At 46.8% G+C, this 26,185-nt stretch overlaps 2 protein-coding genes across 4 annotated transcripts in view; one reads left to right on the top strand and one right to left on the bottom strand.

Moving 5' to 3' along the window:
- The window catches only part of COL4A3 (collagen type IV alpha 3 chain), a 149,644-nt gene that overhangs the window by 122,902 nt on the left and 557 nt on the right, over positions 1-26,185 (bottom strand). Inside the window, exon 1 of one of the 3 annotated variants that reach the window (XM_075937590.1) lies at positions 12,375-12,521. The exons of the other annotated variants lie outside the window; for them this stretch is intronic. Within the exon in view, the coding sequence (XP_075793705.1) occupies positions 12,375-12,458 (84 nt within the window). The 5' untranslated portion in view covers positions 12,459-12,521. Of the gene's footprint in view, positions 1-12,374; positions 12,522-26,185 lie in introns of those variants that run through there. 3 annotated transcript variants of the gene reach the window in all.
- The window catches only part of COL4A4 (collagen type IV alpha 4 chain), a 112,919-nt gene continuing 99,261 nt past the window's right edge, over positions 12,528-26,185 (top strand). Inside the window, exons 1-3 of the mRNA XM_075937591.1 lie at positions 12,528-12,748; positions 14,093-14,132; positions 16,776-16,853. Of these exons, the coding sequence (XP_075793706.1) occupies positions 12,714-12,748; positions 14,093-14,132; positions 16,776-16,853 (153 nt within the window). The 5' untranslated portion in view covers positions 12,528-12,713. The remainder of the gene's footprint in view (positions 12,749-14,092; positions 14,133-16,775; positions 16,854-26,185) is intronic.

Here is a 26,185-nt window from a genome sequence, read left to right as displayed (position 1 = left end):
AGCAGGGATTTCCCATCAGGCAGTGCTTCTCTGCTTTCGGTGTCCCATAGTTCAGTGCGGTTCCTGCCTTGGAAGAGCTGCTCTCCATTCTCTATGCTAATGAGATGTCCCTCTGTTCCATCTTTAATGCAAATGAGGCTGGGGTGTTTCCTTAATTATATCACCCTTGTCTGAAGCAGTTTAGGTGTGTCTTCCCCAGCCTTTTCATTGCTTTGTCTTTGATTCTAGCAGAGGCCTGAGGGAGGGGAATGGTTTTCCATGAATGTCACTCCCTGACTCCCCAAGAGCACAAGGCTGACAGGTGACCATGTTCTGGTTCCCCAAGAATCACAGAGCTGGTGGGTAACAGCACTTGCTCTAGGCTGCCATCCTGGGGGGAGGTCAATCGGGGAGCTGCAGGAGAGTTTCCACCCCGAGGAGCCCGCAGAGCCACCCCAGTCCTCCCCATCGGGGGCTCATACCCCATTCCTCCCTCACCTCCTTCCACTTACTCCTCCCTAGCCCCCCTTCCTGATGTACAAAATAAAGGACATGTGTGGTCAAAAATAGAACCTCTCTTTATTGAACAAAAACTCGGGGAGACTGGGAAAAGGAGGTGGGAGAGGGGAAGAGAGAGGGTGGGAGAGGGGAGGAGGAAACCTGGGAGGAAGGAGCTGGAAGAGGGAAGCCAGGGGAAGAAGGAGGAGAGGAAGTATCAAACTATGGTACGCCATATCTTCAGTACTGTGTATAGATGTGATCTCCTCACCCCAGAAAAGATATTTTGGCCTTGGAAAAGGTTCAGAAAAGGGCAACTAAAATGATCAGGGGCTTGGAACAGGTCCCATATGAAGAGAGGCTAAAGAGACTGAGACTTTTCAGCTTAGAAAAGAGGAGACTGAGGGGGGATATGATAGAGGTCTCTAAAAGCATGAGTGGTGTGGAAAGGGTGCATAAAGAAAAGTTCTTCATTAGTTCCCATAATAGAAGGACTAGAGGACACCAAATGAAATGAATGGGTAGCAGGCTTCAAACTAATAACAGAAAGTTGTTCTTCACAAAGCAAATAGTCAACCTGTGGAATTCCTTGCTGCAGGAGGCTGTGAAGGCTAGAACTAGAACAGAGTTTAAAGAGAAGTTAGATAAATTTATGGAGGCTGGGTCCATGGAGTGGTATTAGCCAGGGGATAGAAATGGTGTCTTTGGCTTCTGTTGTGGAAGGCTGGAGATGGATGGCATGAGACAAATGGCTTGGTCATTGTCTTCGGTCCATCCTCTCCAGGGTACCTAGTGTTGGCCACTGTCAGCAGACAGGCTACTGGGCTAGATGGACCTTTGGTCTGACCCAGTACAGCCATTCTTATGTTTTTATGTTCTAAGCTCAGGGCTCAGGGTCGGGGTCTCACTCGATCACCTTGATTTTCATGTAAACCTGCTCCTGGGTGGCAAGGCTGGCAGATATCCTGCCCTAGACGGCCACTTTCCTGTGCCTAGTGCGGAGGTCGTGAACATTGGAGGCTTCCCCCCAAACCTCGATGAGGTCCACAATCTCCACACTAGACCATGTGGGCACCCGCCTCTTGCGGCCCTGGGCAGGCTCCTGGGAGCCACCAGCCTGGTCCCGGGAAGAGGCGGAGGGCTGTGTGGCAGCGGGTGGCTGGCTCATGCCGTGCCAGGTGCAGGGTCTGCTGTCTGGGTGCTGGCAGGTTTGCACCTGGCACGGGTGCCGTAGCCAGACCGTGCCCCTTTAAGGGCTCCGGGGCCGGGAGGGGGGCAGACGAGTTTCCCTTGTGGTGCCCAGAGTGGCCACCAGGGCAAGCTGGGGAGGGCTAGCCTCCCACTAGTTCAAATTAAGTGGCTACACAGCCCTTAATTCGAACTACTTAATTCGAACTAGGCGTTAGTCCTCGTAGAATGAGGTTTACCTAGTTCGAATTAAGTGCTCCGCTAGTTCGAATTAAGTTCGAACTAGCGGTTTGTATGTGTAGCGCCTATCAAAGTTAATTCGAACTAACGTCTGTTAGTTCGAATTAACTTTGTAGTGTAGACATACCCTAACATCTGCTTCTGTTTGTCAACACCTTTCAAACCCTTCACTATATCTGCCATCAAATATACCTTCTACAATTCAAATTGCCAAATTGAATCTTATAGATTACTTTATACCATCTTTTCTTTATCCTACAAATCCACCTATTTTATTCTTAAGGATGTTATCATTCATTATTATATTGTCCACAGGAGTTAGTCGCACAATTTGCCTAGACCAGTGTTTTCAAAGTGTGGTCTGCGGGCCACAAGAGACCCACGACCCTCTTGCAGGTGGGTTGGGGGCTCGTGACTCACTCCCCGCCCCTCCACCCCCAGCTGGAATACCAGTGACAACTTCTTGCTGTGGGGGGAGGGGTGAACCTTGCAGGACAGATCTGGCTTGTGGGAGAAGGAAGCAGCTCCACACATTGCCATTCCCCCTCTCTTTTGCTGGGGGAATGGCAGCACTGAAACCACTTGCCTGGAGGCTTTCCCCACTGCTGCCATTGGCCAGAATCACAGCCAATCAAAGCAGCACGGGGGTGACACTTAGGAGCAACAGGAGGCACAGAGCCAAGTAAGTGCCCTCCTACCCCCTTCATGCTCAGATCTTGCACCCTCAACCCCCTCACATACTCCTCTCTTGCCAAGACCCTGCACCCCCACTAGGGATGTGAATGGTTCACCAGCTACTCCAGCCCCTACCAGTTAACTGTGGGAGGGGAGGGGGGTGTCATAGATGGAACACACATCCCCATCTTGGCACCTGAGCACCTTGCCAAGAAGTACATAAACCACACGGGATACTTCTGGATGGTACTGCAAGGGTTGGTGGATCATAAAGGCCATTCCACTGACACCAACAGGAGATGGCCGGGAAATCTGCATGATGTGCACATCTCTAAGAACTCCCTCCTCTTCAGCAGGCTGGAACATTTTTTCCCAGACCAGAAATTACAATCGGAAACACTGAAATGGCAATAGTGATCCTTGGCAACCCAGCTTACCCCTTGCTCCCATGGCTCATGAAGCTGTATGAGGGCAGCCTGGACTGCAGTAAGGAATAGTTCAATTACAGATGGAGCAAGTGCAGAATGGTGACGGAAAGTGCCTTTGGGCATTTAAAGGGAAGGCTATGCAGTCTACTGACTAGCCTGCTGGTGGGGCACGGGAGAACACAGCAGGCTCACTGCTGTTCCTGCTGCAATGAAAAGTGAACAACGGATATTACAGGAAATACACTGTAGAGTGTAACACCTAATCTGTTAGAATAAAACTGTCTAAAGACAATTGGGATGTGTTATGTACAAGGCCACAGTTATGCTTATAAGAGGCCACTATGCAGCAGGTACATATCAGAGTTTTATGGGGAGCAGCTGGACTTGGATTAGTGGCAGGCATGGTAACAGACAGGCCAGAGCAGAATCCTGTGGCTGGGAAAGAAGAGGGGGTCCCAGTGTGGCAGCAGAGCAGGGCAGGGGCTCACATGGTGCCTATGTGTTTAGCACCTAAAGATGTTAAGTATCGGGTAAATGACTAATCATGTCCTCCAGTGGTTCCCAGGGCATGGGCTCAAGAAGTTTACTGCAGAGACAACAGCTAATAGCTTCCCCTGCTTCATCCAGGTTGTGATATCAGTCTTCTCCTAATCACACAGAATATGTCTACATTACAGCGTTATTTCAAAATATCTTATTTCAAAATAGTTAATTTGAAACGTTACTTTGAAATAACGTGTCTACACACAAAATGCATTTCGAGATAGCATTTTGCTATTTCAAAATAACACGTCCACACTGAGTGGATGCTGAATCGCATTTAAGGCTGGCCAGAACCAGGTCCGGCAGGGCATCAGGTCAGGTGTTACTATGTATGGCTGCTGTCTGAGGCTATCTGAGGCCTGTTCTTAAAGGGACCCCCCCCCCCCAGACAGACAGTTCTCAGCTTTCCCTGCTTGCTTGCCTACCTTGATGAGGGACAGAAAAGCATTTTCTCTCTGTGTGCTCTGATTGCCCTCACTCAGGACACCACAGCACTCTGCAACATGGAGCCAGAGCTGCCCCGGGCACTCTGGTGCTTCTCATGGATGCGTTTCTGCTAGCCTGGCTGCACTTTCTGCAGGCTGCCATCCAGGAGGTCCATCGGGGGGCTGTCAGTACCCAGGAGGCCCTGCGGGAGAGCTTCCACCCTGAGGAGCACTAAGAGCCTCCCTGGTCTGCCCCAGTGGGGGCTTGTGCCTCATTCTTCCCTCACTTTCTTCCACTTACCCCTCCCTAATCCCCCTTCCTGATATCAAATAAAATACATGTATTTTCATGAACACAAACTTTCTTTATTTAAAAAAACTGGGAAAGAAACTCTGGTGAGACTGGGGAAAGGAGGCAGGAGAGGGGAGAAGAGAAGGTGGGAGGGGGAGGGGGAAACCTGGGAGGAAGGAGCTGGAAGAGGGAAACAAGGGGAAGAAGGAGGAGGGAAAGCTCAGGGCTCAGGGTTGGGGGTCTCGCCAGACCAACTTGATTTTCATGCAAACCTGCTCCTGGGTTCGCATGTGGCCTTTGGTGGCCAGGCTGGCAGCTATCCTGCCATAGATGGCTGCATTCCTCCGTCTAGTGGATCATGGATGTTGGGAGCATCCCTCCCAAACCTGAATAAGGTCTATGATCTCCACCCTGGACCAGGAAGGCACCCACCCTCTCCGGGCCATGGCAGGTTCCTGGGAACTGGCAGCCTGCTCCTACGGAGCGGTGGAGGGCTGGCTGCCAGTGGCTTGCTGGCTCATGTTTTGGGGCCACTGGGTCAGGGCTGGCAGGCTTGGAGCTGGCACAGGCTCTGTGGCCAGAGTCAACCCCTTTAAGGGCTTCGGGGAAGGGGGAGGGAGAGGATTGTTCTTGGTTGAGGTTGGAGTGGCCACCAGAGCACCTTGGGAAGGCTGGAGGCCCCCTATTTTGATATAAGTGTCTACACAGCACTTATTTCAAAACAGCTATTTCAAATTTGGCATTATTCCTCATGGAATGAGGTTTACCAAATTCAAAATAAGCGCTCCGCTATTTCAAATTAATTTTGAAATAGCGGTTTGGCTGTGTAGACGCTAGTAAAGTTATTTCGAAATAACGTCTGTTATTTCGAAATAACTTTGCTGTGTAGACATAACCCACAGAGTAATAGGGAGCAGATGCTGACTCAATGTGGCCAGAACCCTGGACCTTATCCTGAAATGCTTTGTGCTGCAATGACACCAAACCACTTACTGATGGCTTGGCATGGAAAGGTGTCCTATCGTGGGGGACGGAATAAAACAGTCCTTCCCAGAAGCCTTGTGAGAAGGATTAAAGAGTTCCTTATGGAGATGTGCAAGGAGGATTCCCTCTCTGTTTCCAGACATATTAACAAGCTGTTCTGAGGATCCTCCCTCCCCAGCTATGCAGGCACAGTGGCTGCTACAGATCTTACACGATTGCCTTAACTCACTTTTAGCAAGATAAAAAAATGTGAACTCACAACAAATGCCCTCCCCGGGATAAGTACCCGACTGTGAGATGTCCTGGAAGTAGGGGATTGTCTCCAAAGCTATAAAACAGGTGTGGGGAACCTCAGGCCCAGGGCTGGATGTGGCTCTTGGCTTGTCTGGCTCTGATCCCCAAGGCTCAGGGCCCCTCCTCAGCATTGGGGAGCCTGTGCTGGTGCTCTAGACCCCCTTCTCCTCCCGGAGGCTGGAGCACACAAAATCTACTAGGCTAGCCCCACGCCCCACCCAAGCTCTGGTGTCCAAGAGGTATGTGGGGAGTGTCTTTTTCCTTCTCAGTTGGGGGCCAAAGTCACCGTGAGGGTTTTTTTTCTCCGCTTCTCACTTGTGTACAGCTCTGACTGATTTTTTTGCGGGTCAGCGGCTCCCCACCAAAAAAAGGTTCCCACCCCGGTTATAAAAAGTTCTTAGCTGTCATTGACTTCATTTGCCCTTCTTGCTTGCTGACCATTCTCCTCCTCAACCGCACTGTCCTCCATGCTGCTGGTTGAGACTGCCTGAGTGTTTTGGAAGGAAACCACAGACAAGCTAGGGAAGCTGGTTGGATCCCCTCCAGGGATTGCATGCAGCTGCTCACGGAAGTGGCATGTTTGTGGTGATGCTCCAGACCATTCATTTGCCTCCTGTGTCTTCTGGTATGACTACCTCAGCCAGGGCCAGATTAAGGCATGGGCTAGCCAACCTATGTGGGGCTCCTGATGGCAGCTGTAAGGGGTGCGCAGCCCGGGTCCTGGATCGTGGGCTGCAGCAGCTCCCAGCAGCCACTCTGCAGCGGCTGCCCAGAGCGGGGGCCGCATTAACCCCCACAGCGCCGGCCAGCAGCGCCTTTCCCCCCGCGGCCGTGGGACCCTGCACGGCCAGGCTCGGCCTGCCCCGTGCGGCCCCAGGCTGCGTACAAGTGGCAGTAGCCGGGCTGGGCAGGGCAGGGCACATGCGTCCTGCTGCCACCAGCTCTGCGCACCCTCCCCCTCGCGCTGGTGCAGGGGCGGGGCCGTTTATGTGCCCTCCCTCAACCTGGGGCGCAATTAAATTGTCTGCCCGGAGTGCCGGAATGGCTCAGTCTGGCCCTGGCCTCAGCTACTTTATTTTCACTCAGTACTGCTGGGTGTCACTGGCGTATCCTTTCTCCACCATGCCCTTTGCAATCTTGGCATAGATGTCTGCCCTTCTTTTGCTGATTCATAGTCCTGTGAGGACAGATTCCTCTCCCCACAGCAAGGAAGTCCAGAAGTGCCTGCATGCTCCATGCTGGTGCTTGTCTACAACCCTGGATACTGACGGAGCTCATGAAACTCATAGTCAGGTGTACTGCTCAGGTGTGCTGCCTACTCATCACGCTGGCCACACAGGAAATTAAATTCAAATTTTCCTGGGGCTTCTTCTGTACACCTAGAAAGCAGTAGAGTTGAAAGTCATGGTCACCACGTGGCACTGTGGGACATCACCTAGAGACCAAGAATGTTGACTTTCAAAGCACTGCATCTGCACTACCACAAAGTCGACCATGCAAGGTCGATTTTAGTGGTTACTCCTTGTGAAACCAGGAGTACAGAAATTTACTTTAACAGTACTTAATGTTGATGGAACGGGCTTGGTGGTGTGGAATCGCTGTTTAGGTAACTGACCTAATTTGGCTAAGTTTGACCCAAATTCCCAGTGTGGATCAGGCCTTAGTGAAAGGATCTGTAGAAGTGAACCCATACAATTTTAGGTCAACAGACTGGTTACATCTGCCCCTTCAGAGCTGTGCTCTGTGGAATGAAGGTTTATTTCTTGTGTGAGTTCCTTGCATTTTTTCCCATGGCTCTATAAAATAGAACCACACCAATTCCACAACAACCCTGGATTTCCAAACTCACTGAGTCACGATGGGTCAGAGAGCAAGAGTTGGTTCATTGGCATTAACAGGATGATAGATATACAACAAGATGGCAATATACCAGACTGTGTTTACATTAAAAATGTAATGAAAAAAGCTGTATGTGAATAAAATATGTTTTATCTATTAAGAAAAAGGGGGAAGCATCTTTAACACAGAGTAAGCCTTTTGGCAAAATTCTTTGATAATTTTAATACCTCGCTATCAACAGTGGAAAAATCGAAAGAAATACAACATCAGTATAAGGAGGGAAAGTATAAGTCAGGCAAGCAGCATATTTTAAACACGGGAGGATGTGATTTCTGCTTAGTTTTCACAGGATGTTATTAGAAAATACCAGCTGAAGCATAGCGAGGGTGTTATGCGCCCGGGGCAAAAGCAAAATTTGCGCCCCCACCCCACCCCCGCCGTCAGGGCCCTGAACCTGCTGCACAGCTGAGCCCGATCCTGGGAGGAGGGAAGCAGTTTGTACTGTGTCTTCCCCCACCCCCTTCCAGTTTGGGGTAGGCCCCCCGCACGCACCATCCCACTGTCGAAGATGGAAGAGGGTTGGGCTGGGAGCGGAGAACTGGGGAGGAGGCTCCAGCTGGCGGTGGTGGGTGGAGGAGGAGCAGGCGAGCTGAGGGAATGACAGGGGGAGTGGAGGACTAAATTAGTGCCCCCTACTGTGGTGCCCGGGGGCAACTACCCCCCCACAGCCTCTTTGCTACATCAATGAATGTAGGAGATTAAATTAGCTGTTAAAATAACACTCAGAAAACCTTTAAAATAAAACTAACACAGAACACGAGAATCGCCCTCACTTTCTTGAAGGCACTTGAAGCAATAAGTCTAATGCCGAGGTTACACTGCAAGCGTGGCTTTCTGTCTGCCGCGAGAACTTTTTCCTTCAGGCTTCCATGAGATTCTATCCTTAAGTAAAGGACAGAGGTCTCTCTAAGCTGCTCTGCCAAATTTCACACAGGCCATTCAATTGAAGCCATAGATGTCAAGATTCAAGGCCAGTTTTACCTTTGGCAGACTGCTTCACCAGGTGTTCACAATCACAATATCCGAACACGTATAAGACTTTTAGTTGAGAAAGCCATGTTAATCCCAAGTCTTTGCTATGACTGGTGGGTTACATATAGAAAACACCAGCATTGTCTTTAAAAAATCCACAAGAAAACATGAAGGGAGTCGATCACCTCAGTAATGCCAACTCCTTTAGAATTGAGGCCTGGATTATCCAGCACCAGCTGAGGTAGAGCGGGCACTGTGTGCACGTCTGATATATTTTTACCAAAACCTGATAACCCAACTCACCAAAGGAAACAGGGATGCCAAAAGGAATGGTTTAGAGCACTGTTTCTCAACCTTTTTTTATAAAGTACCCCTTTAAAAAAATTATAAGTATCTCCTTTTTAAAAAAAAAAAATTATAGGTACCACCAGTACCTACAGTTTTCAGACACACAATTTTTTTTCTACTGTTGCAATACATTTGTTTAAACAACTTAATTGTAGCTGGGCAAGTGATGAAATTTTTGGGTGCAAAAAGGAGTACCCCTAAGGGTACTCGTACCACTGGTTGAGAAAAACTGGTTTAGGGCTGGCCAATGAGAGCTGCCTGTTTTCAAACAGGCAGCACAGGAAGCAACTCACCTCCCTCCTCCCCGCCTCAGTTATTCACACAATCACATGGTCCTGCAGCCTGTGCAGGCGGCGGGGGGGGGGGGGGGGGGGGGGGCAGGTAGGCAGTCTGAGAAAAGTTTTAAGCTCTGCAAGCATTTAGCTCTGCAGGCAGGCAGGCTGGTTGGGCTGCTGGTTAAGTCTCCTGGCCAAAGCCTGCTTCTGACACCCCAGACCTACCTTCCCCAACCCTTTGGCTCCTCACTCAATATACCCGCTGGCCCCCTCCGGTACCCATACCCCCTCCCAGATCTGGCACCCTAATCCCCTGCCCTAGATCACAATCCCTTCCTATCCTGGGTCACAACCCAAACTCCTGCAGCCTAGTCCCCTCCCTCAGGCCACAAACCAAACCCCTGCACCCCAGTCCCCTGCCCTAGGTCACAACTGTCTCCTTCACCTAAACTCCCTCCCAGACCCCACTCTCCCTTCTGCACCTCAATCCCTTACCCCAAGCTCCCTTCTGTACCCAACCTCCCTCTCAGACCCCACAATTCCTCCATTAATCTCATGGAAGAGTGCAGCCCTTGACCACTTTACAAAATTTTGGAGTGACCACCCCATCTAAAATTATTGCTCACCTCTGCACTAAATGCACCACTGATGGTGCCCTTGTCAACCCTGACACTCCACTGAGTCACAAGAAGTAAGGGCAGTTGACAAGAAAGTTTCTCCTGTCAACCTCCTGCCATGGGGACACTGCAGAAATTCGACCTAAGGTACACCAACCCCAGCCATGCTAGTCTCTTGGCTGGAGTTTCATATCATGGATAAACTTTCTCCCTTAGTATAAACTGGCCTGAGGCTGATGTAGATGGTAAATATTTCTTCCTGTGCATATGTGTGCACACATGTGCATGTAGACAGGTGTATACTTACGATTATACCACAGAAGGACGAAAAATGACTATTATTAACTAAATAGTTCTTTACGGCAACTAAATTGATTTTGCACAGGTGAAACTCCATGTTGGAAGCAGAACTAAGGCTCTTATCTTGGTCATTCTGCTGAAGAAAGTTGACTACTCAAATAAAGCAAAAATAACAATAACGAGTCTCTCAATATGTGCAAATCGCATTATTCATAAAGCCTTGGAAAAATTAGTTGATTATTAATGCAATCAAATTTGTTTTGGGTCCCTTATTTTTTATTTGAATATTTAGCGTTATGTATCTGAAGTAGCCTGAAAGAAAATACAGGCAGTCCCCGACTTACGTGGATCCGACTTATGTCGGATCCGCACTTACAAACGGGTCTTTTCTCGCCCCGGAGCTCGCGGGTGGCGGGGCCGCCCAGTGCGCAGTGGTCCCACCAACGCATCCTCCGGGGCGAGAAAAGCTGCTCTGGGTCTCCCTGGTGTCCTGGGGGGGACTCCCCAGCACAGCAGGGAGACCCGAGCAAAGCCACACAGGCGGCGGGACTCCGCTGCCTGTGCGGCTTTGCTCCTTTGCCCCCGAGCAAAGCCGCACAAAGCTGCACAGCGGGGAGACAGGAACAAAGCTGCAGAGGCAGGGGACCCCGCCGCCTGTGCGGCTTTGCTCGGGTCTCCCTGCTCTGCTGGGGGGGACTCCCCCATCACAGCAGGGAGACAGGAGCAAAACCGCAGAGGCGGCGGGACCTCTGCGCCTCCGCGGCTTTGCTCGGGTCTCCCTGCTCTGCTGGGGGGGAAGGGGCGCAGCTAGTGCGCCCCCTCCCCCAGCAGACCAGGCTTTTGTTGCGGGACGCCTGGGGTAGAGCAGCTGGGGTGCTGCCGGGTTGGTCCTGTGGGGACCTACCCGGCAGTACCCCAGCTGTTCTGTCCCAGGAGTCCAGATTCAGCCGCTGTTGAAACTGATCAGCGGCTGATTCCAGGAAGCCAGGGGCAGAGCAACTCTGCCTAGGGCTTCTTGTAGTCAGCCGCTGATCAGTTTCAGCAGCGGCTGAATCTGGAGCCAGTTCCGACTTACATACAAATTCAACTTAAGAACAAACCTATAGTCCCTATCTTGTACGTAACCGGGGGACTGACATTTATGTGCTTAGACATCAAGCTGTTTTACATATTAATAAAAGTTTTATTCCATGGCTGCATTTGTGTATTTTATGCAAAAATGTTTTACGTTCATGTATGTGAGTAGCTCAATTATAAATGTTATGAAACCAATTCTGATCCGTAAAGCCATTGTACAATGACATACAGGACATTTTGCTTTAATCATTACACTAGATCCCATATTCCTCAGTTGCCATAAATCAATCTGGACTTCTGTGGCATGTTTAATTCCTGATGGACACCTTCCCCCCAAATAAAAAGTCATGCTGGACTTCATGGATGTTTTCACTTCATAAGGCCCTGATTCAGGAAAGCATCTCTATTTAGGAAGTCATTTAAGCACATGTTTAAAACAAAGCATGGGATGAAGCACTTCACAGGCTGTACATTACAAATTAATTACTTCCACTATATTGGTTACTTCTCTTTAGCAAAAGGCATAGATTGTTGCCAAGGAAGTGTCATCAGCTTCCACTACCCTCAGTCAGTGGCCAGATAGCCAGCACCCAGCAGCATCAATTCGTTATCACTGCATCCCACAGTAACTTTGCCCATTACAGAAGTGATGTAATTTTGCATGAAAGAAGTTGTAAGGACAGTGCAGGGGTGGGAGGGTGAGACGGGGGCTGATCGCACGGACTCGCAGCCCAGACCAAAAGAAAACAGCATCTTGAAACACCGTTTCCCCAAAGCTTCTGACCGCAGTTTATGACAGCCCCCCTCCCCCCCAGGCGCTTGCTGCTGATCCTCCTCCAAACGCTGCTGCAGGACAGGCAGCAACAACTCCTGCAACCACAGGAAAAACTCCTTGCAAAAAGCAGGACAATGTAGCACTTTAAAGACTAACAAGATGGTTTATTAGATGATGAGCTTTCGTGGGCCAGATCCACTTCCTCAGATCAAAAGGTTTTGATCTGAGGAAGTGGGTCTGGCCCACGAAAGCTCATCATCTAATAAACCATCTTGTTAGTCTTTAAAGTGCTACATAGTCCTGCATTTTGCTTCAGCTACCCCAGACTAACACGGCTACATCTCTACCACTATTCTCCTTGCAAAAACTGAGCCGAAGGGAAATGCCCTGCACCTGCTCTGTCCCTTCAGCTCCCCCCCCCCCCCCAGCCCTATGGGCGCATCATTACCGCCCGGGGGGGGGGGGGGGGCTGCCACTTTTCGCCCCCTGGCACCGCCGCAGCCCCGCGCACAGCTGCTCCCGCCTTAAACGTCCCCAGCCCCCCCACCGCGCGCCCGCCCCTCACCTGGGCGGCGGGGAAGCCGCTGGGCCAACGCAAGCAGCCCAGCAGGGCGAAGAGCAGCAGCCCCCGGCACCCCCCGCGGGTCATTTCGGCCCCGGCGCGCACGGCCCGGCCCGGCCACCCTGAGTCCAGCGGCGCTAGTAGCTCGCTGCCGCGCTCCGGGCTGGGGACGCCGGGGGCGGGGCCGTCGAGCGCCCCTAGGCGAAGGGGGCGGTGGCTGCCCCGGCGAGGCGCTCCGGAGGGAGGCCGGGCTGGGCAGGGAGCCGGGGCAAACGCGCAGGCATCTCTGGCGGGCGCTGCCTGCTGGAGCGACTCTGCCGGCGCCGGGAGCCCCTCCGCAGCATGCCCAGCGCGGAGCTTCTGAGCGCGCCGACCTGGTGGGTATGAGGCAGCGCGCGGCGAGGAGAGGGAAAGGGGCTCGTGTCTTCTCCCCGCTCCCTGCGTATCTTCCCCTGCCGCTCAGCGGCCTGGTGTGTCGCGAGACAGCAGGTGGGTGGGAAAACCTGCTGGGGACCAGCCATTTGGGAACATTAATGACCACGCTTTGAGTGACAAGGGAGGGATGAATCCCACTACATTGCAGGCAGTGTTGGTTCAGCCTTGTGGGGCTTCCTGACATTAGGCACAATTTTCTGGTGATCACCCTTGTGACCTGATAACCATAACCAGTAGTTATAACCAGCTAACTTCACAGTTGTTTAACCATTTACAGGTTGAACCTCTCTAGTCTGACACCTTTGGGGCCTGACCCCTGTGCTACCAGAGAATTTGCTGACTCATGGGAGGTCACTATTGTCTAGCAGCATTACCAACACTTCCACTGCTGACTGGGCTCCTAAAAGACATTTAGGGGTAAAATAACAGCACAGAACACTGAGTGCCAGGACTGGTGACTGTAAACAAACTTTATGGGACTGCCAGAAACTTTGGCACATCATTGACATGCGGACATCAGGCTAACTAAAATCATGCTGGATCATGGATGTTGCTGAACCAGAGAGCGTCAGATTAGAGAGGTTCAACCTGTACTTATTTCTGATGCAACCAGTGTCAGTATAGCTTAGCTTTTCTGATGGTCGCTATTACTATTAACTCTTTTCTCAAATCTTTGAGTTATATACAATCTGTGCTATTTGGAAAACAAAAGATTTTTAAAGCTTGGAAATATTGCAGTTATTATGTATTGGCAGGCATGTGGTAAGACATGTAGAGAGTACTGTAGTTTTGTTAGCCACAAACTCATGCTCCACACACACTTTTATTTTTTATTTGTGTGTGCCCAAGTCATGTAGATGGTATCATGAGCTTTCGTGGGCACAGCCCACTTCTTCAGATGACTGGAGTTTGAGTTTAGGATGTGCAGACCCAAAATAAATAGGAGAGAAGGGGGGCAGGGTGGGGAGGAGGCTGGGGGAGACAGGAAGCAGAGGGTATAGACCATTCAGGAAGGTAGAGGGAATCAGTATTTACTGATTTCCTCTATCTTCCTGAATGTTCTATACCCTCTGCTCCCAGTCTCCTCCTCCTTCTTCCCACCCCTCCTTATTCTTTCCTATTTATTTTGGGTCTGCACATCCTAAACTCAAAACTCCGGTCATCTGAAGAAGTGGGCTGTGCCCACGAAAGCTCATGATACCATCTACATGTTTTGTTAATCTATAAAGTGCTACCAGACCATTTGTAGTTTTAAATTAATTTAGCTTTCTTTCTTTTTCTACCAGGTGGCTAATAACAGTTCTTTCAGTGCAACAGATTCATGGGGTAAGTGACTTGGAAGCTAATTTTATAGAAAGTCAATGTTACAGGATCCAACCAAGTAGAATTTCTTGCTAAAAGAAATATAGCTGTTTATAGGTACAGTGCCTCTCCCCACATCCAAGCTGTAGCCTAATCCTATTACTTGTCCCTCTATAACATTTCTAAATTCCTCCCTTTCTTTCCTCCCTATTGCCAAGTTGCTTGACCATGTCATAACTCTTGCAATCTTCTGCTCACCAGTTTTGTTGACGCTAACCTTGAGGCCCCTCCCATGCCTCATCCATCCAAACCTTGTTACCAAATCATCCTTCTTACCTTTCACATTGAGCATGTCAGCTGTCTTTTCTAATGACTTCAGTGGTCCCCATGGGTCTGTGCATCAAACTCAGAATACCAGCTTTCAGAGGACTAGGTCATATGGCTCTTGCCCACATCTTAGAACTGGACTCCTTTAACATTCCTACCTCTCCCTCCATACTTCCACAGATGCCAGCCTTGGTATCTGCTTCATCTATTTCTCACCCAAATGTCCACCCCATGTTATCTTCCATATTGCCCTTACGTTTGGAATGCCCTATCTGAATTTTTCTGTCATGTACTTCACCTCATTTAAATATCAACAAAATCTCTTTTGCTGTGAAGCCATGAACGGGGGAGGATATGTAACCTCTTCAGACAGAGGACCTAAGAACAGGACCCAAACCATCAAGCCACGGGACCATCTTCCTACACTTGTCCTTCCTCTCACTTTTCTTTTCCTGTCAAATATAGACTATATGTGTAACCTACTGGAGCACAGTATATATCCCTTTCCCTTTGTAGAGCCTGATTCGTGGAAAAGGTTAAAAGCTTATTACATTTACTAGCTAGAAGAGTAATTCCTTTAGTTCAAGTTTAAGATGTTAAGTACTAGTCGCCCCCCCCCTCCTTGCTGCCTCCATCAAAGAGACAGTAAACGGTGGGGAGGGGAGGAGAAGAGGGTGCTTCAAAGGGGCTGCCCCTTTCAAATGCAGAGGTGGCATTTCTAAGGCCAGTGCCACACAGCTGATCCCCAGTGGCTCAGCTGTGTGGCGCTGCCCCTTTCAAATGCCGAGGTGATGTTTCAAAGTGGCGCTGTGGAGCCTGGGGTGAGACGGCATTCTGGGGAAAAGCCGTGCAGAACCTGAAGTCAGCTGGGGAGTCCCCAGCTGATTCCTGGTTCCACTAAAATGCCATTGGGAGCCTGGGATCAGCAGGAGAGTCCTCCACTGACCCTGGGCTCAATGCTGCGCTGCAGATTTGAAATGCACAAGAGCCTCCGCTGGGAACTCTTGTACATTTCAAAGCTGGCACACCGCATGCAGCCTGGAGTCGGTGGGACTTTCTGCTGGTCCAGGGCTGCACGTGGAGTTCCGCATTCCTCCTTTGGAATGTACTACAGTTGGTCCCCAACTTACAGCCACCTCGACTTACGACCATCTGCACTTACGACCAAAGCGGTCATAAATGCGGGTTCCGACTTACGAACGTGATCCGCGCTTACATTGCGACCGTGCTGTTTGTAACTCAATGGGTTCCAAGTTATGACCATTCTGAGTTACGGTCAAATGTTTGGTCCGGTATACTGAAAAATGCACTTTTACACAGACATCAAGCATGACAAATTTCAGCATCATGAGTAAATGCTGTAGATATTTCAGAGATGTTACAAGAAACTTTATTTGCACCTACCATATTAGAGAGAGCAATTTATTGGACAGTACAAGAGTTATACTAAAATATTCACTCTAATTAGTCTTATTTCAAATGATGGGAAAGACTTGCCTTGAAATTTGGTAAACTATGGCATTTTACAGATTATTCATTTAAATTCCTGCAGTGCCTACCGGCTTTGAGAAGAGGGTCCCCTTTCCCTAAGCACTGTGCCAACTCATCCAAAGAGATGGACCCTGACCCAAGAAGTTTACAGTTTAAATACAGAAAATAGACAAAGCGAGAGGGGAAACAGAGACACAAAAAGGTGAAGTGACTTGTTGGCGGTCACACAGCCGGTCAGTGGCAGATATGAGACTAAAATCCATGCAGGGCTTTTGATTTCCAGTGTAATGCCATAATCCACTTAGCCATGCTTCTTCTCCTATTTCTGTTCTGCTATGAAAACTTTTATCTTTTCCTATTCTTGGTTGTGATTGTTCCCAGTCATCCCAGTGAAAAGTCTAAAGTAGCAGTATTCCCCAAGTTCAAAAATATTATTTCTTTAACATGTCATTTTAAAATCACATTCTCAAGGTTGCTCCTAAACCTTGTTTCTTGTGTTTTGGAAAATCACAGTTGACATAACAGCAGCATAGCTGAATTGTATCTAAAGAGGTTGGGTGTCAGAATCACCTAATAAGACATTTGGACCAATGAGAGAGCTCCATTGCTTCTCTCAGTTATTTAAGAATTAGTTACAGCTTTCTTTGAAAAAAAAATTCTTGTAGAAAACCCAAGAATCTTCACTAAATTATTAGCATTAGCTAATTAAATAATAGCTTTTATATTATAGTTTATATCTTTCCATGAAGTCTTAACCTGTTCATTGATGATCTTTATTTCATTAAAGTGTATTATATTGGATAACAAGTGAACTGTATACAAGTAAACTAACAACCTCTTAATTTTTAGGGTAGATATTCATATATTGGTCCATGTGGAGGACAAGATTGTTTGGTTTGCCAGTGCTTTCCTGAAAAAGGATCAAGAGTAAGTGATTTAATATAACAATAATTGTCATTGAAAAATACTGCTTATTTTGTGCATCGCTGTCATTTCATCTCACTAAGGTTTGTGAACTTTGGAAATTCAAATTAAAAAATCCTTACGTGGCATAGGGATTTAAGCGACTAATCGACTATCTGATAAGCAAAAGCTTATCGGATAGTTGACGCACTAGTCGACTAGTCACTCCCTCACTTCCCTTGCTGCCTCTATCAGAAAGATGCAGCAAGGAGGGGTGGGGGAAGAGGAAGGCGTGCTGGGGGTAGCCGGCTTAAAAGCCAGTTCCCCCCAGCTCCAGCTCCAGCTCCAAAGGAGGGGGCAGGGGCACAGCTGCAGCATATCACCTCTTTTATCTTCATGTTGATTTGAAATTTGTTTTGCTTTTGCTAATCTTTCATCACCTTTTCGTGAATTTCAATGCACTGGCTAAGTGTACTAGGTACAACAAGATTTGAGTTATTTCATTGCATTGAGCTTAAAATGTGAAATTCATCTGGCTCCTAATTGCTCCTTGGGCTGCCCCATCACCTCTGGGCCCCGCTGCCTCCTCCGGTGTTTAATTTATATTAAAAGAGAGATGCCAAAGATCAGCCCTGGCACAAATTAAGTAGTGCCCAGTTCTGAAGAAACGCTTCTGCCATCAGCAGGGCAGAAATAAGAGAGGCATGGGTATATGATATATTGCCACCCTTAGTTATGTGCTGCTGCTGTGGCTTGTGGTGCCTGGTATGTTGTTCAAGGCACACTTCATGCTAACTCTGACCCTAACACACAAGAGCTGCATCTTCCCACAACCCAGGGTCCTCCCACAGCTTTCTGGCAATTCGGCTTACCAGGAGGTGCCATTTCATACATTAGGGGGAAGGCAGTTTTTTCCGTGATTCCAGGAAACACTTAGGCACCTGAAAACTCCAGGTTCCTGTTACGTCCGTGGTTTGGTGTCTAGGTGTAAAGTCCCAGGTTTGCCTTTTACGGAGTGATCGCTTTGTGAAAATTTTTGATAGTTTTTGTCTTAATACTTTTCTATGTGAGATCATTTGAGATTGTACTGGTTGTCTGGTTTCGCCCACACAGTTGTTACTGGAGCATTTAATGCACTAAATGAGCTATGCTATGGTATGTGACAAATGTCTCTGAGGCAGGGGTGAGTGCATTGAGATGAGGTGGCACTAGGGGGGCCTGGCTAGGGAGAGGGAGTGGGTACATGGGGGTTAGTGTGTGGTCCCAAACTGGAGGGAGTGGTGCAACTTTTGCTTAACAACTTTGCCCCCCCCCTTTTTTTCTTAACAACTTTGGTCCCCCCCCCCCCTCTTTTTTTTTTCCTTGACAGAATTTTTTCCTGGTGTTTTTTTTGTTTTGTTTTGTTTTGTTTTTTGGCCGGAGGGGAGGGGGGTGACAGTGTTTGGTTTTTTTGTTAAACCATCTGGCAACACTAGATACAAGGAAACAAAATATAATATTTAATTACTAATACATATTTTAATTCTATTTCTTTCCCCGAAAGGTTTTATCTACTTCTCTTTTAACATCTAAAGCAGTCAGGTTGACACATTTCTAAATTGGAAACGAAATAAAATACTGCAAACGAACTCTAATTACTATAAGAAGAGCTACCACTGTAATGATTAAATAATTATGTATTCAAAAGTTAGTGAAATGGTACATCCACCCTTTCATTATAAGTATTATGCAGTAGTGGAGTAAAACTATGTTTTCAAGTCTACCAGAACATTCATCAGCAAAAGCATTCACGTTATCTACTGTAAATAGTGAGACAGAAGTTATGTGTTGGTAGACTGAGAACCTGATTTATGTGCAGAATCACTTCAAATCTTCTTCCTCCTTCAACCTACAGTCCTGCTTATTCCCGGAGGTATGTCACTGCATACAGTAAACCAAGAAAGATTTTGTTATGTTTTTGTCTTTAAACTTTGACACACTGTATTTGGTGCCTGTTTGGATTTTTGTGAAGACTGTTGATTATAAATTAACAAAAACATGTACCTTATTTTTGAAGTTTGCCTCTCCAAAAGACAAAACATCAAGCTTTATTTGCATTTCACTCTGACTTTGTTTCTGTTATGCTTCTTCAGTCCTTTTTATTGGGAAGCAAAAACAAGAGATGAACATTGAAATTTCTGAGTGGTATGTGACCCATCCCAAAATTAACCAAAATGTACAATAATGTCTCCTGTTCTGGTTTAGTTAGGGGCAGCGCAGTAGAGCTCAATTGTTTATCACAATTTCCCCCCATCTTCAGTTATTGCATTTCAGACTGTAAATACAAAGATTTTTCAGTTTAAAGAGTAAGTTAACCAGTATTAAATAGATCAGCTTTTCATAGGCACTTAGATATCACTCAGCCTACAAAGACACCAAGATTTTTCAATCTCCGCTTTGCTCTAATACCCATTGTATATATTGACAAAGCAGTGGGTCAAATTGACCACTGACATAAGCAGTCACAAATCTGTTTTAGCCAGTAAAATTTTACATGTTATACTAGTGATTAATTTGGCTCAGTGACTTTACGATGAAATGCTCTTTTAGACTAGAGTATACATTATGTAAACCTAAGATGAGCTTTGGGTTAGTTTATATTTTCTAAAACTAAACTGAACCAAAATTAAGTTTCAGGGGGTACCAAACTGACCCACCTACTTCAGACTGTGATAAATCACACTACTTTACTCATGAGGAAAATAGTTCTGTGACCCCGCTAAACAAAATGGTAAATAACACATCCAAGCTCTGAAGGTGGATCCTTGACCTGAATTGGATTTGCAATATAGACCCCGTTGACATTACCTATTTAGATGTGTGGGTTTGGGTTTTTTTTGTAATCTATGGAGGTAATATGACCAATCCCAAATTAGGTTTCAGTTTCAAAGTGTAATTTTAAAGGATTCACTACACTTTTCAGTTTACTGGATTTGCAGATGTCAGTATTTATTCTATATCCCTAAGTCTGGGATCTGTCCTGAAAGAAGACAAAAAAAATCTTTACTTTAGAGGAGATTATTGTCTTGTTATTTACCAAAAAATGTCCAGACTTCATTTTGACCCCTTTGTCTTGGCATGTTCCTCTTCTGATTATTATGTTGATGTATTTAATGATTTCTCAGTTTGATAGCTTGGTTCCAACTCATCCTTCCTTGTTTTCTAATGCCTTCTGAGTGGTTACCTATTCCTCTAAAAATAAATACTTAAGGACCATATCTTATCTTTGGTAAAATGTGCGGGAGAACAGATGGCTTAGAAAATTCTGTATGGTTCAATTTGTTTAGTGTCCTTTAAATTCTTCCCGTGAGGAGAGGGAATTGGGGGATGGCAGAGAGTGTAGGTGCTGCTGCTTCTAAAGCTTGTGGATCCTGGGATTGATATTGGCTCCTCTAGTTCTAACTGGGCTCTTCTGAGGCTTTATTAATTCCTTATTATTTGTGCTTACTCCTTTATGACCCCATTGAAATACTTCCATTAACTTAAATATATTTTGGATGAAACCCATATATAGCAAATGTTATTGTAGTTGCATGTATTTTGTCACAGAACTTCAGCAGGCTTTTGGGGCTCAGGTGCATTAGAGCTAAGAATCCAAGGACAGATTGTCTTTAACACAACTTGAAAGATCTCTTCAGATTATTAGTGCCAAGTGCCTGGTTCCCGATTCTTACAGAATCAGTTTTTAAACAAAGAGTATCTGTGGGCAGGCTTCTCTGATGATCTATTTTGGTCCAGATAGGGGGGCATTATAGACTTGGCTTCTGGGCCATATTCCCCCCAGACAGGGGGACATTATAGACTCAGCTGTTAAGCCATATTACTCCCAGACAGGGGGCATTATAGACTTGGCCACTGGGCCAGATTTACCCCCCAAGGGGTGCGTGTTATGCGACCCCATGACATGAGCATATCGAAGTTGTGGCTAATTAAACAGTTACTTTTGTAATTAGTTTCCTACTTTGGGATTAGCTTGTGCAACCCTTAATCATGTGGGTGTGCACTTATTCACATGAGTAGGTTCTTTCAAATTAATGGCCCTGACTACACAAAGATTTTTGCATGTGATTAACATTATGCATGTGACAATATTTATGTTAAGTGCTGCATAGCCTAATGGTTCCAAAATCTAGCCCTTAGGTTTTAATTGGTAAAATTACCTCTAAGATAATTTGCATGTTTTTTTTCTCTTGATGAAAAAAGTTTAAGCTATTTTACACTTTTCTATTGGAGTATGTCCCTAGGTATATTCTTGAGAAGCTGTCTAATTCAGTAGATATTTGTTCATGGGAGAATGTCTTCCGAATTGAAAATCTTAACAGGGAAGAAAGAAAATTTGGACTGAAATACTTTGGAAATTAGATTTTTGAATAGATGAACTGAAACTGTCTGAATGGATCATAGTTTGCATAAAATACACTTAAAACTAGAAACCTTAACGCAGTCCTATTTATGAAGAAACTTATTTTAGAAAATATGCCATACTTTCAGATTTTTATAAGCAACTTTTAGCTTCAGTTTTCACACCCATACCTCTTACACCACTTTGATGTAATCCAAATAATACAATTGTCAAAAAGAGAATTGGGGGTCTTTTCTATCATCCAAAAGAGTCATTTTGGTAAACTGTGGAATTGTAAGTTGGTCCTTGACGCTCCCATTCCCACAGAAGTTTTGATAGGATGTTATAGGCATGAGATCATGTACTGCGGGGGTGGGGGGGGGGGCGATCCTCAGACCCAGGGTCCCTGGCTTGTCTGGATCTGACCCCCACATTAGCATCAATTATTCCTAATTACCATAAAGTCACTTGTTAGATCAGATTCATACCCACGGTTGGTCAGTGAGCAACAGCTAGAGCTAAATTTTGTCCTAAGCTATGGCTAAGTCTATGTTTCAATCACAAGTATTTTTAGTAAAGATCATGGGCGGGTCACAGGGCAGTAAACAAAAATGCATGGCCCCTGACCTGACCATGACTTGTATTATATACCCCTGACTAAATCTTGCAGAAGTGATCCAGGCACACGCGTTTTCAGGGGTGGGTGGTGGCTTGGCAACCCCACTGGTGAGAGTTAGCAGGGCTGACAGGCTCCTCAGAAGCAGTGACATGTCCCTCCCTCAGCTCCTGGCTCCACATGTTGTCCCCCTTCTCTAAGCTCCAGCTCTGCAGCTCTCATTGGCCAGGAACCACAGCCAATGGGACCCCTGGGCACGGTGTCTGTGGGCAGGCCCACCAACTGGGGGGGTCAGAAGGAGTAATTGCCCTGGGGGCTGGAGATTCAAAGGGGCTCGGAGCTCTAGATACCACTGTGACTGCAGTAATGGCAGCCAGGGCCCTTGACCTTTTTGAATTGCACTGCAGCACCATTCCGTGCAGCTCTGAGGCCTGGGGGAGGGGGCTGTGCCACAGTCTGGGCTGCATTAAGGGCTGACTGCACTTGGCCACGCCCCTTCCGTTCAAGGCCCCGGCCCTTCTGGGGGGGTGGAATTGCCCCCCCCCCCCCCGACACTTTGCCACAGGGCCCACAGTGGCTGTCTGGCCCACTGTCTGTAACAGCAGCATTGTGTGGACTTAGTAGCTAAGGAAGAGACCTGTTACAGTTTCCCAGGAGCCCTCCAAGGCAAGCACCAACCAGACCTCTATGCCCCAACCCCCTCCCATGCCCAAATTGCTGCTGCTGCTGCTGTGGGAAGGGAGTGTGGTGGCCTGACACTTCCCCAGCAGCAGCTGGTACTGTCCTGGACCAGCCACACTGACCAATTAAGTAATCACAGAGGTTCCTGGAAACTCATGGAATCCATGACAAACTAGCAGCCTTAGCTATGGCCCCTTTGTAATATCCTAAAATTGAATTAAATAAGCAGCTAGGGATCCCTGTAGCATGGAGGAATTAAGCCAAACCCTCCCTTGGAGAAGGGTGTGGGCAGAACTCACTGCATTCCAGTGATACCCTGGTGTGTGGCAGATGCACTGTAAATGTATGCACTCTTCTGGCTCTTCAGCATAATTACACTGACTCAGTTCCTATATTTCCTCTCCTGACCCTCTTTTCTGCTACACACTCGTACATAACATGAGTTTGGCCAGTTCTTGTTTTCCAGAGGAGAGGAAGTGCTTTAATTCCCTGCACTGTGTGTACTCATGATAGTGGTTAGTGAAGCTCTTCTTTTAATTAATACACTGTGGTTAAGTTGTTACAATAAAACTCAGAATGACAATACACGGATGCTTGATATTGAAAGAAATAAGTATGTAGGTAATGCAGAATATGGAAGACATTAGCAAATACGCTAATAGCCTTGGTGATACGATGAAGGTCAGTGAGACCTAGCTGATGAGAGAAGTATGCATGGCCATGAAAATGTTTAAAGACAGTTTTAACTTATGCTCCAATTTGTTCAACATTTCAAAACATTTTGAGAAAGATCACTAATGTTGACCGTCCCTAGACAGGTCATGGTTCTGTTCTGAGACTTCTATAGACCTTTTTCTGTTCCCAGCCTTTCCATGCTACAGCCTCCTTAATAATCCTTTGATTCCTAAGTGGTCCCCAGATGCCATGAGCCACATTCTCTAATTCCTCATCACTACCACATGACTTTCTCTTCCAGTGATTTCTCCCTCCTGACACCAGACATGCTTTTGCAATGCTTTGTAATCAGATTGACCTCAGAGGCTTCAAGAATCGCAGACACTTTGCCAGAATTTAAGTGGTTACAACATTTTCATTCAACAGTAAATAATTAAAAACCTGTCCTGCCCTTACCCCAGACTTGTGTGCCATTTACTTCTTTTGCTGTTGATTATGGAGGTAAGTGGATCCAAAAGCCTATATGGTCTGCCTATCTGGTCTTCTCTGATCTGCTTCTGTTAAGAGATCATGTCAAATGCCTAGTTTAAGATGGTAGAAAGTAAAACTTAGCCTGCCTGACATTCATTCTCTCTGTTTTGTAGTTGAAACAAATGACCTATTTTCAGATAAGTAAAGCTGGTGCAATTTTAAAAAAATATATTCAATACCTTGTGGGATAGAACTCCACAGAATAGAAATGGCTAATTAGAAATATGAGGGGGAAAAGGAGTTATATTCTGCCAGAAGCAGTGAAAGGCAAGCTATGCATGTTTTTTTATGTGTTCTATCCCACTGTGGTTCAGGTTGTGACATGCCATTCCACCAACTAGATAAACAGCACAGAAAAGCTAAAAAGTCATCTGACCGGAACTTCATGATAATTTAACATTGGTAGACCTAATTTTGTGGTGTGCTTATTTAGAATGACCCCATTCTGTTTAACCTGTTTTCTCTCTTCTGGGTCTTCTAGGCCCATTATATAGAAAGATGTAGTCTTGTCGTAAATCAGCCTGGTTGAGTAGGATTCACCAGATACAAATTTGGTGAATGTAGGCTCTTTTTGACATTCAGAACCATTCCCATCTATTTGGTATTCAAAAATACTGGACAAATATTACAAGTAAATAAATTGCAGTGAGGGTATTATAGGTGATGTATTTGAGTTCTGCATGTGAGGTTTCAAATTGGAAACCCAACAAACAAGTGAGCTGAACACAAATTTGATGATAAACATGTATTCTTCTTCCTCGTTGAGACCAGTTTCGAAGGACCACAAATTCATAAATACAAGAGTTCAAATAGAACCGAATCTATACCCTGTTATTTGGGAAAGATTTGTAAATCGCTGTTCCTGGTACTGTCATCTGTAGTAATAATAATACAGTTTTTAATATCAAAATCTCTTGAAATCACCAGTTACACATAGGGCTTAACTTGTCTGAGAACAGTTCTATTGATACCATTTTAAAATTTCACCTTGAGGGCTAAATCCTAAGAAAAAACCCAAAGACTAAATAACCGAACAGGGCATTGGGGAATTCATTGGGACTAAGAGGCAAGGTTGAGGGATGGGTATGGAATCTGCCTACCAGCACGTGGCAAAGTAACTGAAGAGCCCTCATATGCTTTCAGTGGAATAAAAGTCAGTGGATCCACATAGGTAGATGACCACATTTCCCATTGTTGAATACAGGACACCTGATAAAGTTATTCATAGTCAAGCGATTTCAACACAATCAGTCGTACAAAGGTTTGATTTAAAATCAAGTTGTCTGAGCACCTGATAAAAGGAAATACTATGTGGTTGGATTCTTTTACTCTTTTTATTTACCTTCTTAACTTTAGGTTTACCTGGGCTTGAGGGAAGGGATAGCACACATACACACACCGTACACCTCTCTCACATAGGTGGGGAGGTGTGACTGACTGACCTAACTCTTTCTGTTTGGTCCTCTCCACCCTCCACACCTGGCTGGGTCCCAAGACAGACCCACATGCTCTGGTACCGCACAGCATCTTCCTGGGCCAAAGAGGGGGGTGGAGAGGGGCAAGCAGGGTCACATGCACCTCCACCCAGATTTCTGCCAGGTTTCTCACCAGAATGTTGCCAGCAGCAGCCTTTTGGTATTGTGCAGGAGAGATGGGACGTGGAGGTAGGGTGACTAGATGTCCCATTTTAAAAAGGATATTTAAGCCCAAATTGTTCCATATTTTCTATCTCTGCCTGCGTCATTACTGACGTGTCCTGCTCCTGCTGGATCCCTGTTTGCCAGCTGCCTGCCCACCAGCAGTGAATGTGTGTGTGGGGATGGGGGCGTTCCAGTGGCTGACAATGGAAGTAGACATGCAAGACTGATGGTCAGGCAAAGATGCAGTATGCAAGACCTTCCAGCCCAAGAAGAGCATGTGCTAAAGCACTGTACAGCCCGGACATGGAGAAGCCTCTCCACCCCTTAGCTAAACTCTGAAGTGCCTGGGGAGATGGGAGGGGGGGAGCAATTGCCAGCCATTTCACACCTCAGCCAGCAGCCTCCATGTAAAGAGTCTACGTCCGCGGCGGGAGGCCATGCTGACTCCCTGTACTGCCCAGTTAAAGGACAATTGCCGTGTCACAGTACGTAAACAGTTTGCCCAGCACGTCTCGAGCCTAGCAGCTGGTCGAGCAACAGTTTATAACAGCCACCCCCTTGGTCAGGGTGGGCACCAAATGAGCACTTTAGAAGTCAGGGACTCAAGCCTCTCAGTAGGTTGAGAGGCAGTTTATCAGGCCTGGCCTTCAGTTCAGGCAGAGCCGCAGGTCAACAGTTAAGGACCCAGCCTTAAGGGTCCTTAAGGGGCGCAGCCTGGGCAAGCAGTTTATAAGGCCCAGCCCACGGTCAGGGCAGGGTGGACAGACAAAAGTTTAACACAAGCGGTTCAATGACAGTTTAAAGCTCAGGCCGGGTCCCAGCTGGCAGGGGT

Source organism: Pelodiscus sinensis, chromosome 10 (genome assembly GCF_049634645.1).
Source record: "Pelodiscus sinensis isolate JC-2024 chromosome 10, ASM4963464v1, whole genome shotgun sequence".
Taxonomy (NCBI): Eukaryota; Metazoa; Chordata; order Testudines; family Trionychidae; genus Pelodiscus; species Pelodiscus sinensis.
This window is presented reverse-complemented; position numbering and strand designations above follow the sequence as displayed.